Here is an 18218-nt window from a genome sequence, read left to right as displayed (position 1 = left end):
TGGTTGAAATAGCACCGCATCCCTTGTACACCGCTCAGTAATTCCTACTGGCTACCAGAGCGGACAGAGTTGCTCCCGGCCATGGGAACGTCTAACTCCACAGCTGGTTCTGCTTTAGGCGCCAGCTGGAACAGCAGCACTAGGATCTGCAAGAGCCACAACACACAGTATAGGGGATGAGTTAAGCACGTTTCGTAGAAAGGCTGAGTCTATAGCATGGCTTTGTTTTCCCAAAACATCGGTGCAGCTTCCCCAAGACTATCGATAGCGGGAGCTCCTGGGTTGCACAGGCTCCGAGAGTTGCCATCATTTTAGCTGCTGTACTGGGTACGCTTCCTCTGGGTTAATCTGAGCTGCCTCAGACCCTTGTGCAAACTAATTTTGCCCTGGACAGTGTCATGCTGTTGCGATGTCAGCAGAAAATAAAGGTCTGAGGACAGAGCCAGAGGGGCCAGCAGGGCAGCAGATCTGTCACACTACTCAGAAACTATCCTGGAAAAAAAAGCTCAGGATTTGTCAGCATTTAACAACGTTTGGGATAACTAAGAAACAAACAGAACTGCTTTTAATTAGGAAGATGGAAATAGATGGAATCTCAAGCGAAGATTCCTGAGAATTGAAATGCAGCAGCTTCCCTACCAGCTTCAGTGGGTTTCTGGCTCTAGACGTGCAAGGGACTGTCCTCTCTGCCACTGTAAGCACTCTCCCACTGTGTGACTCTCTTAGCCTCATCCCTAGACCCAGCAAGGGTCGTTCAGAGATAGATACGTATATTTAGTTCTTCCAATGAGTCTGTAGCTAAAGGGATTGATCTCCTGTTGGTTGAAACACTTCATAACCTGCCCACAGTTTGCATGGGTGGTGTGAATTGAAGCCATACCCCAGCTTGTTCGATTTGAGGCAACAGATTCATTTGGGTACTGGGAGGTGGTTGCTGAGCAAGTCAAGAGACAGGAGATGGATTCTCCAGTGGTATCATCCTACTTTTCCTCTTTTTTAGAATAATTTGAAACCTTCATAATAAATTGTAAAAGTTCCTCGATGCAAATACATCTGACTTTTCACTTCAACATCAAGGAAGTTTTCAAATGACACGCTCAAGAAAGCATTCAGCATGAACAAACATAACGGGGAAAAAGTGACGTTATCAAGGCAGCTTCTGGAGAGTGGTCTCAGAAAAAAAAGGAGAGCTTTTCACCCTGCTATCTCCTTTCTGGTGGAACAGCAAGAAAAAAAGCAAAAGTTTCCTCTGTACTCCTGCTTCATTGCTTTTTCTGTTCCCAGCTGGCCTAATGCGTGCAGTTTGTAGGGGAGCTCTCTGCACTCTGCATCGCTGTGGGTCTGTTCGCAGCTACATATACCTATATGTACCATGTACCACCCAGCTACAGAGGAGCATCCAGCATCAGAGAGCCGCCTCCTTGCAGGCTGTGCAGCTCCTCCTGCCACCAAAAGCCTCTCTCCATGAAGTTACACTCACAATGTAAAGCTGTAGCATAAAATGACCAGCCTCATTGCTCTTCCCATACGCGTGAGGCTCAGCAGACCCATTCAGAGACATAAAACACAATGTGATCCCCTCTCTAAAAGTCGTCGGAGGGAACAGCTTCTGACGATGACTCCAAACACTGAGAGACTTCATGCATTAACATTCCTCACATGGTGCAATTAAATGCCATCCTTTGAGCATCACTGGAGACAGAGGCTCCTCAATGAGGCATGCTGATGGGTTCCACAAAAGCATCTCTCACTTGGACGCTCAGCTGGCTTCACCTCTTGCAGGGAGCAGCCACACACTCTCTGCTCAGAGCAGCCCGTGTCACACTCTGGTATGGGAGCAACACCCAGGTGAAAAGTGTTTGGAAAAAACTCATGAGAGAAGAAGGCAAAGAGCTCAGTGGGTATGTCAGAGCACAGAGTGAAATGCTTGCGTTAGAAATTCATCCAGAGATGATGTCCCAGGAAACCGGCACACCACTGCGCCGTGATGGGAATACCGATCAACCACAGGAAGACAGTGACCACCAGGAAATCTCTACCACCCCACCTGGGACTTGATGTCACCATCCCTTCTGATACCGGCGCTGAAATGGGCTTTTCTGCAGCTGAAGCAGTCCCAGTGCACAAGCATGCCGCTGTGGCCAGGCAGCACGGACACAGCGCACGCACGTGGGGGCAAAGCGGTGCTGGACTCGGAGCAGGTTGCCCTGCAGGAGCCAAAGGGAGAGCAGGCAAATTTGCAATATCTGCACGCGCAAGGTTGCCACTGGGTGGCATTGCTGAAGGCTGCTGAATCAATTATCTTTTCAATTAGACACAAGTGCAGAAGCATAGCTGATAACTGTATCCGGTTACTGAAGTTTTCCAGTAGCCCAAGGCCATGAAGAAAGCAAATGTTAAGGCAGAGAGAAAATGGCAAAGCAATGAGATGAAACAGGAAAACACACTGCTAGGCAAAAATAAGATAATAAAGCAAGAAAAAATAAATATGTTCCTTAATTTAAAATTTCTCAGAAAAGCTGCTAAACTCTCTCCCCCCCAGGGAAGATGCTCTCTTTAAGATATTTCTGGGTTACTTAGGTCAGTCCCTGCAGAAGAGAGATCCCTGCTCTTGCAAGCAAATGTTACAGTGCAGAACAAGACTGTTTCAAAAACATCTCTGAGGGACATCACATATCCAGACTCAGGCTTGATGGCCAACCTTCCCGCCGCCCACAGCAGCACCACAGCAGCTACCACCCTAAAAGCTCCCTAAGGAATCTGGGTCACCAAGTGAGGCACGTTGGTTGTGCTGCCCCGCCAGCCCGGGGGTGCCTGGCAGAGGGGTGGCAGTACCCGCGTACCCGGCGAGGGGAGCGTCCGTGGCTGGGTACGGACCGAAGCGAGGCAGCACAGCAGGGACCCTGTGACGTGGCCAGGCTTCCAGCACAGTAGCTCTGTAGTGCTTGCAGCCAATACTGCCTGCTCTGGGCTACATTAACGAACGCTGCTGTGTCTGCAAGCAGACACAAATCGAGAGAGATATGTCTAGGCAAAATAAATCTTGATAAATTATTGGGAGTATATGAAACAACTGAGGGAGATTGGGTAACGATATTCTTCACCGACCAAAATGGGATCAACACTAAAGGGAACACAAGCAGCAAAAGATTTAGGTTTTAAGAAACAGAAAAGCCACCAGTGGCAAACATTAAATCAAAGCAGACCTGAATCGTGGCCATTACGCTAAAATGGCTGCGGCGTAACATATTTTTCCCAGGTTCCCAGGGCTGAAAAGAAGCCCTGCATCAAACGCGACTCCAGGCAATGTGTGTAATGATGCACGTGAAGTCCCAGCAGTGGTGGCTGCCCGGATAAAGGCCCACAGTATACAGGAAAGAATGTAAAACATTTATATTAGATGGGGAGTTCAGCATGTCGCTCATGATTCAGTCTGCTGTATTCCCCAGCCAAGGGCATGGTGGAAAAGGGATGGAGATTGTTAAAAAGTTGCTGGGGGCTTGGGGGGAAGGAAAGGGGGGGGACTGGCGGGTTGTAATTCCTAACTCCTGTCTGGCTTTCCCCATTTATTGTCCAGCCCTGTCATAATTAAGCCCCCCCTCTTGGCTGCATCAACAGAGAGCAAGTCAGCAATGAAGCCTTGCATAAATCATAGCCCATTTGAGAGAAACAACCGAAAGGCGAGCCCAGCGTGAGCAGGGTCTCCCAGGGACGGGACCGCCAGTTGCTCCCAGCAGGAACCGATCATGGCCTTTCTGTTTTACTGGTTCGCTAGAACTCAAAACAAAACAAACCAGGGACAAAGGACGGGAGGGAGTAAATGTACAATTCTCCCATTCAGATGAAAGAAAGGGAAAGTAAAACAGTAAATATCACAGTTTAAGGGAGGACGCTCTGACCCGCAAAGAAAAGCCACGCGGTTTAACCCCCTGTGCACCGGGCTCAGCCGTACCCTGCAGCCGCGTGGGGGTCCCACCGTGCGTTGGGGGGCGAGGGGAGAAACACCGGGTCCGATCAAAGAGGCTGCACGCACTACAGTGCCCGTAAATCCCTGAACGAGGGGGCTGCAGCTCAGAAAGACGCTCCGGAGGGGAAGGCAAGTGCATTGGGAAAGGCACTGCTCTAAGACGTGGGGAACGCCGGTGCAATTCCCCGCTTGGGTCTCGGTGACCCGTCTGACCTTGGTCAAGTCAATCCGTATCTCTGCAGGTCAGACCCCACCGGCAAAATGCCGCTACAGCCCAGCCCTCCTTTGTAAAAGCACTGCAAGGAAAACACATTAAGGTGACAACTGATGCCGCTGGTTTCCTTTGCCAAATTATTTTAGAATAAAACCTGCTATTGGGACAATATGCTTCTCCCTCGCGGGGAGAGACACCCCCAGGGGTCCGTGGAGTGCCTGCCTGCCCAGCACGGTGCGATGGGTGCATGGTGACCCTGGCATGGCCACGTGAGTGAGTAGGGCTGTCACTTCTTGTACGGGAGGAGGGATTCAAAAGGCTGCTCCTGCTATGACAGGACCTCCTCGTTCCCGTTAAGGATGTAGGTCAACCATGGCCTCTTTCAGCTGGAACACTCCATTGATAGTTTCAGTCTCTAGTGCAGGGGGGGTGTCTCTGGGCTTGTGTCACCCTTCCTCAGTTTGCTGTCCCATTTGCTGCAGGGTGTTGCTTCTCCCGCAGGGCTGTCTGACCTCCAGCGTGGACATTTCAGTCAATCCTCTGCTCTGCATTCCCAGCTCTGGAACAGGAAGGCTGGTGGCCTGGGGCAGAGGTCCCGTATTCTTCTTCATACTCTTCTGCCTCCATCTACTGGCAAGGAAGGGTTAAATCACACATTTCCAGGGTACGGGGGAGCCCAGCAGCTGAAATCCTTCCAGCATGTGAAGACAACAAGCACCTTATGAATGAACTTCCTGAGTCAGTGTCCTTGGAACATAAAAACCAACACACCAGGGACTACCCCGTGGCTTAAATTTGTGGCTTTTCCAATGAGAGCTCAAGTGTCACTGGAAACCTCACAGAAACTCCCACATTTGCCTAATGAGCTGTCCCAGAGAAAGGGAAGGGAGATCCAATGAGATGGATGTGGACGGCTGATCTTTCCTCATGCTGCTATGCTGAGGGTTTCTGCCCAGAGGGAGCCCATATGGAGGGCAGAGCAGCGAGTCTGAAAGGTCTGACCACTCCTACATGAGCAGGGAACAGAGAACATCAAGGCCTCCACAAGAAAAACCAGTGGTGAGGCGAGGGGGTCTCCTAGTGCCAAGCGACCTGGGGAGCGCAACCTCTCAGAGCTCTGCAAAAAAACAGCCCAGCCCCAAAATCCCACGCCGAGGCTTAGGTGGAGGGAGGGATGAAACCCCAACAGTCCAGCATCATTCAGCAAAGGTGTGATGGGAAAGGAGGTGATTTCTCACTAATCTGGTGCAACATTTTTGTTCTAATGACTTGACTGGTATGGAAACGGAAATTCTTTCTGGGTGATATTTCTAGACAGAGACTAATTGACTAATACAGGCAGCTTTCATACCGCTGGGCTGGTTTCAGTGTCAGCGGAGGCCAGCTGTGTTTTCTTTTTGGTGAACAGTGCCTACAGTTTTCATCCAAGGTTAGTCCTGAGGGATGTTAAAGAATAATAATCCTAATGATGTTTTGTCCTTCAAGGATAAATCGTGTTAAGGATCTCAAAGCTCTCCAAACATCCATTTTCAACTGTATATACAACAGCGCCCATAGGTGCCACCTGAGAATAGGAGACATTGTACTAAGCACTGTTCAGAGCTGCCTCACGCCTTCCACAGAAGGGGAAACTGAGGCACAGAGCACTGGAAGATGTTGCCTGACATTGTGCAGAATTTGATAAAGCTGCAACTAGAACTCAGATGTGTGGAACAACTTTGCTTATTCAGTTGTTGCTCTTCATGGAGTAAATTATTAACCGTAATATAGAAATGACTAATTTCCAAATAGAAATAACTACCCTTGTTATATACCAAGGCTCATCAGAGTGCTGGTACTGAAGGGGATCCACCTTGTTTTTTTGGTCTTGTTTGGTCAGAAACCCATGGGAGCAGTGGCCTTCAATCGCTGCATATGGCAAAAGAAGAGCCCAAGAGGCTGATGAGCTAAACCAAACCAAACCAAACCAAACTCGTTAACGATCCGGCAGGGAAGGTGTTGGTAAGGGCAGCTGTGCTGAGAAGCAACACCCTTTTTGCCAGGGTCCGCTGCTGCAGCCAGCTTGGTGTGGTCATGGAGCAATACATGGAACATGTTGGAGGCTCCGTGGCTGCAATTTCAGGGTTGGTGGTGGACAAGTAGGTTGGTTTCGATCACAGAGACATGGGAACAATTGTTTCTTTTTCCTTGATGCCTGTGGTTCCCCTGAAGCCTACAGGAATGATACATGTCCCCTGCTAGCCCAGCAGAATGTTCTCTTGCGGTACAACAAAATGCAGCTCAGTGCCTCTCTTCCCCAGGGTCTGGTTTCTTCAGCGGCTATCTCCTCTGCTCCCAAAAAACCCAGTGGGAGTCAAAGCAGCACAGCACCCAAAGCAGAGGAATCTACCCTTAAAACACACCTAGGCAAAGTCTGGAAATTGCCCTTTTAGGGGTAAGAGGAGTATACAGAAATCCACAATCTTTTTCCTGACGATGGCTGTGCCTCCTTGAGGAGCACAGCTGGCCGCACGTGCCACACTGCTGCTGTCCCTGACAGCACATCTGCTTGAACTGTGGCTGTAACAGAGCACTCTGCCTATGGAAACACCTCCAGGTTAAATCAGACACCATGGTCACAGCCCGTGTGTTCACAGAGAGCTTCAGCCAGACTAGGAGCACCCCAGCTGTAGCACCAGGGCTATGGACAGGTTTGGGGTGGCAAAAAGCCCCTGGCCCCTGTCCTCTGCCTGCACTCTGGTCAGCTAGGAGACACCGTACGTCGGAGATTGTCAAACAGGGAAGGAAAAGGAAGTTTACCTGCTCACCAACTTTCCCTGGTCGGCCACGGTTTCCCGGCTCACCCTGCAGGACAAGGAGAGACAAGGCACACGGGTTACCTGGGGCTGGCAGCCAGACCCTCCCGGCAGCCCGTGCTCTGGGCTGCTGCCGTGAGTGTGGAAAATCTGCAAGAAACACCACCGGACAAAACCAGCTGTGACTCGAACGATAACCCAAGGCAAGAAACACGGCTGATAAAGACGGAGCAAAACCTTGCTGCTCTGGATTGAAATGCCCCAAAAGCAGCTGGTCCTGCTGTGGTAAAATAACCCCCACAAAACCAAACTCAGATACTGAAATCTAAGCCGTCTGCTTCCCTGTGGCATAGCCCAGTCCCGGTTGCTTTATCCCCATGTTTGAAAAGGCACGAGCACTCAAGAGGGATGTTCCTGAAGCAGGGTGTTTCTGACCCATAACACTTCAACCTGAAAGACTATGTAAAATAGATGACAACAAAAACACAGCAGCAGCAGGGAAGAGTAGGGAAGGACCCTGATCAACCAAAGGATTTGAGGAAAGCAAGAGTGCAGACACCATGGGGAGGTGTAGTTCCTGAATGACAGAGGAGAAAGGATCCAAGAAAATTCACCTGCTAATGGAAAAGACAACCCAAATATTCCCAGGCAATGCTGCATCCTGGTTCTGCTCTTGCAAAATATCAAACAAAATCATGTTACTATCACGTGGAGCATCCGGATGAAAAACACAGAAAAAAACCCTACGTAAGATAAATCACAGTGCAGGATGAGAGAAGTTCAGAGAGTAAGAAACATGAGGGGTGAAGAGGAGAATTTCAGACCCACCAGGGATGAGGGCAGCCGCGGCAGCGCTCGGAGGCCAGTGGAGCACCCCTGGATGGGCCATCCAGCGGCTGCTCCCCGCTAACCAGTATTGTCTGCGGGTGATGGCAGCTGTATTTTCTCAGTAGGCAGATACTCCAGATGTGCTGCCAGGCCACATTTTTGCTATTTATTGTTTGAAGAGGTTGTTTTTGTTGGGTTTTCTCTTTCCTTTTGAGTGTGGGTTTGTGGAGCGAACTGCCTTGGGATGGCTCCAGCTGCTAATTAGGCAGCAAAGATAGGAATGATGTGCATTGTTTTAGAACAAAACCGTGGAGAAGCAATGGAAAATAAGATGAGATGATGGAGAGGGGAGTTGGTTAATATCAGAGGAACACACTTGTTTATAATAAAGCACATGGCTTAAAAAAAAATGCACCATCGTTCTTTTTGCTGAAGACACCAAACAGAAGCTAAGACCCCAAAATTCAGAGAAAAAGAGAAACTTCTCAGGTCCCCTTGTCCTCTCTGGAATGAATACCCCAGGCTCGAAGCACGGTAAAGTTGAGAGAGAAAAGCCATTTGCCTTCTTTCTTTCCTCCCTTCCACCCGGTGCCTCTCTGATCATGAGCGAACTCCTTCCTCACCTTTGGACCATTGGGACCAGGTCTTCCCGGAAATCCCTTCTGGCCAGATCGACCCTGAAATACATGGAAAAACAATAAAGAGAAAAAGCTTGCAGCTGCCCCTGGTCACAGCAGCGTGTCTGTGAACCTGTGTGGTGCAGCTTACAACCAAACGCCTCCTGTGAATTCAGGGCGCTGGAGATGTAGCAGCCCTTACCGAGGCCAAGGCAAGACAGCAAGAGGAAAGTGCTGTGCCTCAAGCAGCACCAGGTTTGCTCCGCAGGGAACACGCCCAAGGTCCAGCCCGTTTCTGACCCTCCAGCTCAATTCCATTACTTAAACATTGCCTCCGGAACGTAACGCCTGGACTATGACCAACCATGTCAAGGGCGTCGTGGCTGCCCTTCGGTTTATCACGTGCTGCATTCAGCTGATTTACCCCACTTGCAGCAATTTTCTTGTAGGAATGCCAACAAGGACATCAGCAGCCTGAGCATTCAAAGATGGTACTTCCCTAGCGCTGGCAGGGACTCGGCCATGTAAGCTTCTTATGGGCTCCATCCCGGCATCCAGAGAGGATTTGGGAGCCGAACTGTCCCTACAGTGGGGGGAAGCCAGGCTAGCATTCACAGCTACAGCTCTGAAAAGCAGAAAACCCCCTGCAGACCAAAAGGTTCATGTTGAGCCTTCCCTTTGGCTAGAACACTTATGGTGCTGTCCCACATGCTGCTCTGGAAAGGAATGAACGTGTCTACCAGAACAGTGGAGAAAATTCAAGAGAAAACATTTATTTCCTGATCCACCGAGAAGTTCCAGCACACTTACCAATTTTCAAGATATTTTATTAACCTGAGATGACAATTATGTACACAACCATTACCAAAGCCTGAGCTGGCAAGCTCACATTTATGGTAATAAACTTTTTGCTTCTTCTAACTTTGTTTCTGTGATACATCACTGTGTTCAGAGTGACTTAGAGGTCAAAAAGGACTCTCTCTCACTGTCTGGTCCTTTTTCTTGCTTTTCCCTCTACTCATTGAAAAGCACCGTAAATCAAGGAAGAAACACCAGGGCTGGTTACAGAGAGGGTTTCCAGTCAACATGCTTTATCCTGAGGATGAACTAGTTAAATGTTAGAGGGCTTTTTAAGGTTTGAAGACTTTAAGCAGGCTACAAAATTAGAGTCCCACTCAATGCCCTGTGCAAGATACTTCCTTGACTTTCAGCCATCCTGGATCAAGCAGCTGGACCAAGCCCTGGACAAGACAATATTTCTTGGAAGGGCAGATCAGTCCCCAAACCAAGAGGCTTGAAGCTTTATGCTAGTTTAACTACAATTCCATTGCAAGGTCAGAGCTGGTAGTAACTGAGTAACCGACTGAAACCTACCTCTGGACCAGGGACTCCTGGTGGTCCTAAGGGTCCTTCATCTCCCTGAGGTGAAAAGAAGTTAAAATAAAAGGAAAGTAGTGACACAATTCGCACCCACCCAGCAGCAAGAATGGAAGGTCTGCAGCATGAGCAGCAGTTAAACACGGGCTGTGTGCTCAGCTGTCACTTTTAACAACGGAGTCCTTTAGAATCTTAGAGCTGGGAGCTCAGCATCTCAGGTTTCTCATCTCCCTTCCTCGTCTCACAAAAAAAAAAAAAAAAAAAAAAATTGACCAAAGCCTACACCAGTTGATTTGGCTTATCATGGGGTGGATTTGGCCCATAGGGTACTGTGGGCACGCTCACATGACTCTGCTTCAATTGATTTGGCAAGGATACGAATGCTGTAGGGCGCTCTACTCTTTTTCTTTCTTTTTTTTGCCCCACAAAAAGGGCGTTGCAAAATTTCCCACAGAACCATTTGGCAACTGTATGAAGGTTTCCCTTTTGCTTTCAAATGGGACTACACATGCTGCAGGATGGAGCTATCTCAAAATCTCACACAGCAATTGGACTCGGTCCTCTCCCTTGGCTCTGCACCAAATCCTAATGTGATAGGATCAGAACTACAGTTTCTAGGAGACCTTCAATTAAGCCTCACAAAAATTATCTCAAGTGTCTAAAACCAACTGCCAAGAGAGAAATTAAAAGCGCCCTTGGCAGCCACAGTTCTGGCTGTTCTCATTTAGGTGGTCAGCCGTGGTAATGAAGTGGCACGAGCTGGCGGGCTGAAGATGGGACTGGAAGTCAGGAGCTCAGCTCAGCAGGCTCAGGCAACTCCCCCCCACCCCCCCACCCCCATATGCTACATTTCTAAAGAAGAGGTAACCCACAGGCTCAACCTTGGGTAGGTAGAGGTGGTGGTGTGGTCTGCTGCGCCTTCAAAGTCCTTCAGCGCAGCTACGTCAAACTCCATGTCCATGTCTTCAGTCTTACTTTTACACTCACTAACTAGAGCAAATTGAAGGCAGCTTGGTCATGCCTGCCTGAATCTGGAATGCAAGGCTTCGATTCCCTTTGTAAATTGCCTAGAATATTTCTCTCCCCCCCCAATTTCAGTGCAAATAAATGAGCTGATTTGCATTAATCCCATTTAGAGACCAAGCAAAAGAGTTCCCAGAAAAAGTTAGATTATTAGCGCTATTAGAACAAGCTCCTGCCCACGCGTGCAACAAGTATTATTTGCACAATGTCTCACGACTCTGGACAAACAGCTTATGCCGGAGTAAATGAGACAAAACTGCGCTGAAGTCACTGGAGTCCCAGCGGGGTAAAGGAGGGCACTGGGGCCGCCTCTGCTGCCGCTGCCGCGCTCACAGCACCCGGACAATGAGCTCAATGACAACCGCCCCGCTCAGTAACTGCGGGTGGAACGAGGCTTCACGTGTGCAGGTGAAGCGGTAAGGGCAAGCCGCGAGCTCCGAGGTGCTGGCGCAGGTGACCCTGCAGAGCAGCGATTTCAATTCACGGACTCTGTTGTACGAAAGGACACTGCTCGTGCGAGCGAGTGGGGTCTGCAGGGCTCACGGCTGGAAGAAAACACATTTACAAGGAGCGGGAAGCAAAAGCCAGGTCAGGGTTGTCTGGGCGAGGGGGTGTGCAGGGAACAGGGCGCTGACGCCCGCTTGGGGGGCAGGGGAACAGGCTTTAAACACAAAGCGGTGCGGAGGTCAGGATCAGCAGGTGCCGCAGTGACCGCAAGCCAAGACGGCAGGACTGCAGTTTGGGGAAGCTCTTCCGTGGGTCTCTGATCACTGAATACAAGCCTCTGCTTCCACACGCAGAGGGACGGGGGGATTTCAAGTCACAGGTACCATTTCAGCACGTATTAATCTTCAAAACTCAACATTATCCTTTAGATCCAATCTGCTCTTAGTCTGAAGACACTCACCTCTTGTCCAGGCAGTCCTCTCGGCCCAGGTAAACCTCGTGCTCCTGGCTTTCCCTGTGAAAGAGCCAAAGGAAAAGACACTCAGAAAACAGAAACGTAAGCTCAGAAGGGCAATTAAAAAGAGAAAGTCTCTTTCACAGCTACAGGAAATCATCCAATGTCAATTTTGTTACAGAAAAAAAATAATGAAAAAAAGAAAACCCTGCACTTGGAGGGACCTCAAGCCAAACAGACCAAGTTGAAGCACTGGCCAGGACAATCTTTAGGAATCTCCAGGGCTTTCTCTCTCCCCCCTTCCCACTACTTTGTTTTCCCTGGCTGCTTCCCACCCCACACAGAGCTGCAGTCTCTACTCCGCTCACCTTCAGGCCTTCGGGACCGTTTTCTCCTGGGGGGCCAATGTCACCCGGGAAGCCCTGAAGAAAACGAGAGACAGTGAGGGTGCGGAGGTGGACCCCTGCAGCCAGCTTCAGAGGAGACCCTCCACCAGGGTTTTAATTCAAGGCTGAGACATCTGTTAGGTGCCGGCAGTGTCCACGCGTGGGCCACTGCACATCTTCCAGAGGGAACGGAACAGGACAACGGGAGCAGCGCTATGGGCTTGATTCGAGAGCAGCCTTTCCCAGCAGCTCCCTTTAGGTCCATCTTCTTGCAAGAGTTATTGCTGTGAGGGCCTCCCTGTCATCACACAGCTAAAAACAGCAATTTGGGTTTTAATTAATCTTTATGAGTCAGCGCATAATCTCACTGGCTCCAAGAAGCGAACTGCACTGCACGCCTCAGCGACGAAGGGGAGCGGGCGAGGAATTAGGAAAGGTGCTGACATGCTCGTTAGCTGCTGCCTTCAGCCAGGCAGTGACTCCTTTCCACCCACCAGCCCTTCGCTGAGGAAACAAAGGAGTCTGTGCTCACTTCCAACAGCAACAAAGAGGAACGATTGCTAAGTGGCAGCACTCGACCAAGAGCCCTTCCAGAGCCAGCAAAATACCAGAGCACTGATGAAGGGAAAACAGACCATCAGTTGTGCTGGAAGTGGCTCTCAAGCATCTTACAGATGTTGCCTGGCTGGATACGAAGGAGAGAAATGGCAACGCGCTGGGGGATGATGACCCTGCATTTAATGTATCACTGTGACAATTTTTTTGGTAAGGGCAGTAAGTCTTTTTCTACTTCAAATGGTATTTTGTGGGGGAAAAACTGAAAAAAAACCCCTCCATGATGTCTATGATAAGATGTGGAAGGAAAAGCCAGGAAACCATGAGATGTAGGATGGGTCATGAGCTCATCTTGATCCTCCTTACCTTGTCACCACTCATGTACGTCATACCCTAGCAAGGAAGAGAAGCCCTAGCCTGAATAGAGGGTAGGTGGAAAGTGAGATGCAAGATTCAAGAAATGAATGTGCTGCCCCCACAAAAGCTGCTGAAGAACAAAAAGGGCCAGAGAACACCACGGTGAGTAGAAACACCAGAGATAGCCGGTGGCTGGAACACTGTCTGGGACTCTATTCCAGTGCATCACCAGCTTCTCTCACATCTTTTGGAAGCTTTGTTTGCTTTCCTGGGCTTGAGATCTTCCCTCCACAAAATGATAGGATGCTCTGCTTTGCAGTGAGTGTCTGCCAAGGTGTTAAAAAAGAAAAAAAGGCAAGATGGGGGGAGGTGATAGGTTGTGACATGCTGTTTGCCAGGTTAAAGACAATCTTTGGGGACCGACCTTTCTGAACAACAGCAGAACATGCTGTTACATATAGGATTTGCACGGGAAGATTGGGAAAAAAAAGGCTTGGAAAAGTAGCTGGAGATCAGGAAATCTGAGCACAGGTGGTCAGAAGGTACAAGATGGACAGCTTGCCCTGTCTCCCAGTTTGAACAAAAGTGGACCTCAATTCATTAATTAACAGTAAATCCCACAGCACAGCAAAGCTCTTTCTGTCTCGGCATTTCTGGAGGCCTGGTGGCACCTAGTCCTAAAACAATCCATCTGCCTGTCATTAGCAAAGGCTCTGACCCCAGAACACACCGCTTTGGGGCTGGCAGATGTATCAGAGCTCAGGTGTCATGGTGAGCAGCAGCGGTGGCAGCTGTCCCGTCCCTCTGTCAGGCTGGGTGCCCACATGGGAGGCGGTGTTTGGCTCTTGCTTTCCATGTGCATTCACAGCAGCTATATGCATGTGCCTCCTAATCAAAACCCTGTGTGGGGCTGCCTGTGCAGAGCTCGGGAGCTAAAAGCCTCCAGTGGGAAAGGAGATTGGCATCTCTAACAGCCTCTCAAATGGCACACGGGTGCTGCTCAGCCAGCTGATTCTCAGTGGGGTGGCAAGCTGCAGACATCCAGTAACTACTGCTGCAGAGGCAAAACAAGATGGGAGAGAGGTGGTATCACGTGGGTTTGTGGAAGAAAGGATACTGCAGAAGTTACCAAGGGAAGAAAAGATGTGAGAAGGAAGGGGTGGGACATACCTCAGGGCCAGGTGGTCCTGGAAACCCAACTGGACCTTTGTCACCGACTTTTCCCTGCAGAAATCGGAAGAACATGGAGAAAAGTGAGCTGGCTCCTGGCTACTGCTTTCCTGATCAGAACAGCACACCCCCGCCAAGCTGCCTTCCCAGCTGGGCGCTGAACCTTTAGAAAGGGAGATTAGGAAGCAGAGGATGCTTGGTTACTTACCAGGGGGCCTGCTTTCCCTCGTGCCCCAGGGACCCCAGGCAAACCCTGGCTGCCCTGAGAGAGACACATTTTTTTCAGAAAACACAATGAAGCATCAAAACATACCAATTGCGCAGGCTCCAGCTCCTCCGCAGCAGAGCAAGGAGCACCTTCTAAAGGCTGAGATCAGCCTGCCAGGGAGCTGGGACTAACGGCACCAACATCAGCGAGGTGTTTCTGCTAACGCTGGGGCTGAATTTAGCCCCGAAGAACACAGGAGCTGCTGCAGTCAGTTACGGCCCCGCGCCATGTCGGCCCCAGTGCAGTGCTCAGTACCGTGGTAGTCTGCTGAGGTCAGTATCATATTGTAGTCACAGGGGAGAAGTAATTTGCTTGGAAGTTATGCACGGCGTTCAGTGCTTTACTGGGTCAGGGTTTAAGTTGCTGCACTGAGCAGAGAAAATCTCTGAGTCTGCAGCCGCTGGACCACCCACGTTCACACCCATCCCCATCAAGCCCACCCCATCACTTCCAATTTCTGCATGAAGATGTGGCCCCTTTTATAGAAAGCCCCCAGCAGAACTGCTTTTATTAGGAGTAACCACAAAATCTACATCTTTAGAAAGATACAGCCGACCCCAGATGAGAGCTACCCGAGCAGGGGAACCTGAGAGCAGGTTGCAGCTAGTTCCAGCTCCTTGTGGTTTAAGATGAGCTGAGAAAGCTGGTGGCCACACATACTACTACATAAGGGGGGGGGGGGGGGGGGGGCGCGAAAACTGTAGGAAAGAAAAACAATTACCTTGTCTCCTTGGAAGCCGATATCTCCTGGAACACCTGCTCCTCCCTGATCACCCTGGATACACATCACCAGAGAGTTAAAATAGGCAACAGCAATGGCCAAAATGCCCAGGCAGATGCTAGACGGTGCGTTGTACAGCAAAAGTCTCATTGCTACCCCCATTCAAACCTGAACTGCTGGCAAACCGTAGATCATATTAACTGTAACAACAATCCCGAATGAAAAATGTATTTCCCAACACTGATTCTAAAGTGAGAAATGAAACTGCAGGAGAGACAAAAATGTGAATTCCCAAGCATTGTGTTTCTATAGAAGCTGCAAGAAGAGAGACCATGTTCCTCTGGCTAACAGCAACCGTGAAGGTGGTGAAGCATCAAATAACAGCTGAACAGAAGAGCTAGTTTAGGTTTCAATGAACAGACCTCTTCCTCTCATAAGGCTCTATAGAAAAGAAAAAAATACTCGGGGTTTTATGTGAACGTATCCTAGTGCTGGCATCAAAGATCAATCCTCTTCCATAAGAAAACAAGAGTAACTTCTAGTAATGCTTTAGTACCAGCTTGCTGCCAATATCTAGGCTGATTCCCTGGGAGGGGTGGGCTGGTGTTCACTGGGACGGGGATCCCATCTTTGAGCACACCGCCACTGACAGTTATTTCCCAACGGACCTGTCTTTCCTTCTCCTCTTCGGACCGTGGTAGCCGATTCTGACTCCCTGAGTAGGAAATAAGGATCCCTGAAGGTTTTCTGAGGAGCGGTGGGCTACCTTCCACTGCCTCTTAGCCTGGCTGTCAGCAGGCTGTTGGACCAGATGACCCCCTGATGGCCCTTCCACCCTCATTTATTTAGCAATTTACTTAAAGAATGAGTCAATGAGGGGGTAGAGAAAGGGAAATTCTACTTGGGAAGTCAAAGGAGGAATGACTGTAAAAACTTGGTACAATGACAAGACTCAACAGAAATAACTGTGAGAGGAACTCTGTCCCATGCGCAGCACACGCCTCCAAACTTGGCCTCCTAGGAAGGGAACAAGCCATACAAGAGCAGAGAGCTATATGTTTAAACACAGTCCACATGGAAGGCATACGGATTCCTGCAACAGAGCCAAAGGCTGCACAGAGCTGACAGAGGAAGCCTGCTTCTACCCCAGCAAAAGCCACCCACTGGTTATCAGAGAGCTGAAATAATTCTGGCTACTTCAGTGACATGCAGGGGATAATGAAATTGTGGATGGTTAAGGCTTGAGTTGGGAAAGACTTTTTGGAGACAACTATTTCAGAAGAAAAATAATTAAGAACTATGCAGATTCCATGATGGAAACATTTAATGGATTCATGCTAAATTTCCTTAAATGTTTTGGTAAATGTTCCCGGAACATTTCACTGAACCATCTTCAAAACAAGTATTTTATATAGCAAAATTGAAATGTTGCTCTTAAAAACATTGAATTAATTTTACTCATTTGGTTTTTAACCTAAAATATTTTAATTTTACTCAAATAACCAACATTTTGCTTCAAACTATTTTCCATCTTTTTTTTTTTTTTTTTGGCAATGCAAACAAATGGAACCAATCAGCTATTTACACAGCTTCGGTTCGGATGAACCCCAAGTATTAGATAGAACAGAGATCACAAAACAACTACTGTATGACCAGCTCATTTCCAGCCACTGCCAGACTTCTCTCATCTTCTCTGAATTTTCTACTTATTTTGTCTAGTCCACAGCTTAAAATGCTGAAATCTATTCTAATTCTGGCTCCTGCCAGAAGACAGCAGGAAAACAGGTTTTTTTGAAAGTGAGAGGTTTGCTCTGAAAACTCCTTGCCTTTATCACCTATGTTGAGGGTTAAAAAAAAAAGATTATTTTTTTTTCAGTTTTCTACCCTGACGGTACAAGTGGACGCTGAAATACTGTTTTGAAAGAAATACTTGGACATTAAGAAATGACTACTATAAGATTTTCCTGAGCATAGCAAAAGGCAGGAACAAACCTTTATCGCTAACCTTTAAGCAAAGCGGGATAGCAACGGCATGACAGAGAAAAGTTTTCAAACAACTCTGAGAAACGGGCATTAGAGAGGGTAAGAAGGAAAGACAAAACACATCTCTCAGCTGTAGCTGGGCTCCACGCTAGATGGTCACATGCTATTGCAATAGCACAGCAAAATGTCACGGCACGAATGATCCATCTGCAATGGCCATTAATATCTTAAACCAGAACTGAGGACTAGGGCATCCCCTCTGACCCGCCTTGAGCACAGTAAATCTCAGGCTGTGAGCCTTTAATGTGAAGGAAAAAACAAGGAGGAAAGAGGTCCAGCGCGTTTATTATTATTAAAAAACCCCAGCGCTGAGATGATGAAAAGGGGCTGCGAGGACTTTGCTCGTGGGGAGGAGGAGGAATGCACAATCTGAAATTACAAACAGGCTCTGCCCATGGGATATTGCCTATGTTTCATGTTTCACCTATAAAAAGAAATGCAGTTTCAGAGACCCTGAGGCCCTTCTTAACGGCACACGGCACCACGGGGCTGCGAGGGAAGTGACGGATTTGCAAGAGGCGTGTTCGCTGTCCGTAGGATGCAGGGGGGTCACTGTGCAAAAGCCTCATTTTGCTCTCAATTGGAAATCTCTTTTCCCGAGACTTTCTGCTTAGCAATACAAGGGGGGCCAACACAGCAAAACTACTGAGCCGTGTCCTTCACTAGTTACAGATGTCCTGATTCATAAAACTCCTTTATGTGAACAAGTAGCTAGGATTTCCTCCCCTTCCTCCACCCTTCCTCTGCACTCATCACATCATGTAGCCTTCTCAAGACCACTCTTTATTTCAGGGTTATCCAGTAATTCCACTTCTCATTGTAAGAGCAGATGGAACACTCTCTGCCACCTATCTTTGCCTCCATGAAAACATATAAAGGGAAATAAAAGGATGATTCATTTTGTGGGAAAAGTGAAGCTGTGAAAAACATGATTAAATTCTGCGGTACCAAGTTTTGATGGGGGATGCTGAAGGGATTGGCTAGCATCGGCGTGCT

General features: G+C 48.7%; 1 protein-coding gene across 4 annotated transcripts in view; it reads right to left on the bottom strand.

The window, feature by feature from the left end:
• COL27A1 (collagen type XXVII alpha 1 chain) overlaps positions 1-18218 on the bottom strand; it is a 189185-nt gene that overhangs the window by 62750 nt on the left and 108217 nt on the right. For 3 of the 4 annotated variants that reach the window (XM_080401112.1, XM_080401113.1, XM_080401111.1), the window contains 8 exons: positions 15180-15233; positions 14399-14452; positions 14191-14244; positions 12091-12144; positions 11729-11782; positions 9796-9840; positions 8428-8481; positions 6981-7025 (listed from right to left, as the gene is read on the bottom strand). In XM_080401112.1, coding sequence (XP_080257238.1) covers positions 6981-7025; positions 8428-8481; positions 9796-9840; positions 11729-11782; positions 12091-12144; positions 14191-14244; positions 14399-14452; positions 15180-15233 — 414 coding nt within the window. The remainder of the gene's footprint in view (positions 1-6980; positions 7026-8427; positions 8482-9795; positions 9841-11728; positions 11783-12090; positions 12145-14190; positions 14245-14398; positions 14453-15179; positions 15234-18218) is intronic. The other variant, XM_080401114.1, reaches the window with a different exon arrangement.

This window comes from Falco punctatus (genome assembly GCF_963210335.1).
Source record: "Falco punctatus genome assembly, chromosome: 9".
In the NCBI taxonomy this organism is placed as follows: Eukaryota; Metazoa; Chordata; class Aves; order Falconiformes; family Falconidae; genus Falco; species Falco punctatus.
This window is presented reverse-complemented; position numbering and strand designations above follow the sequence as displayed.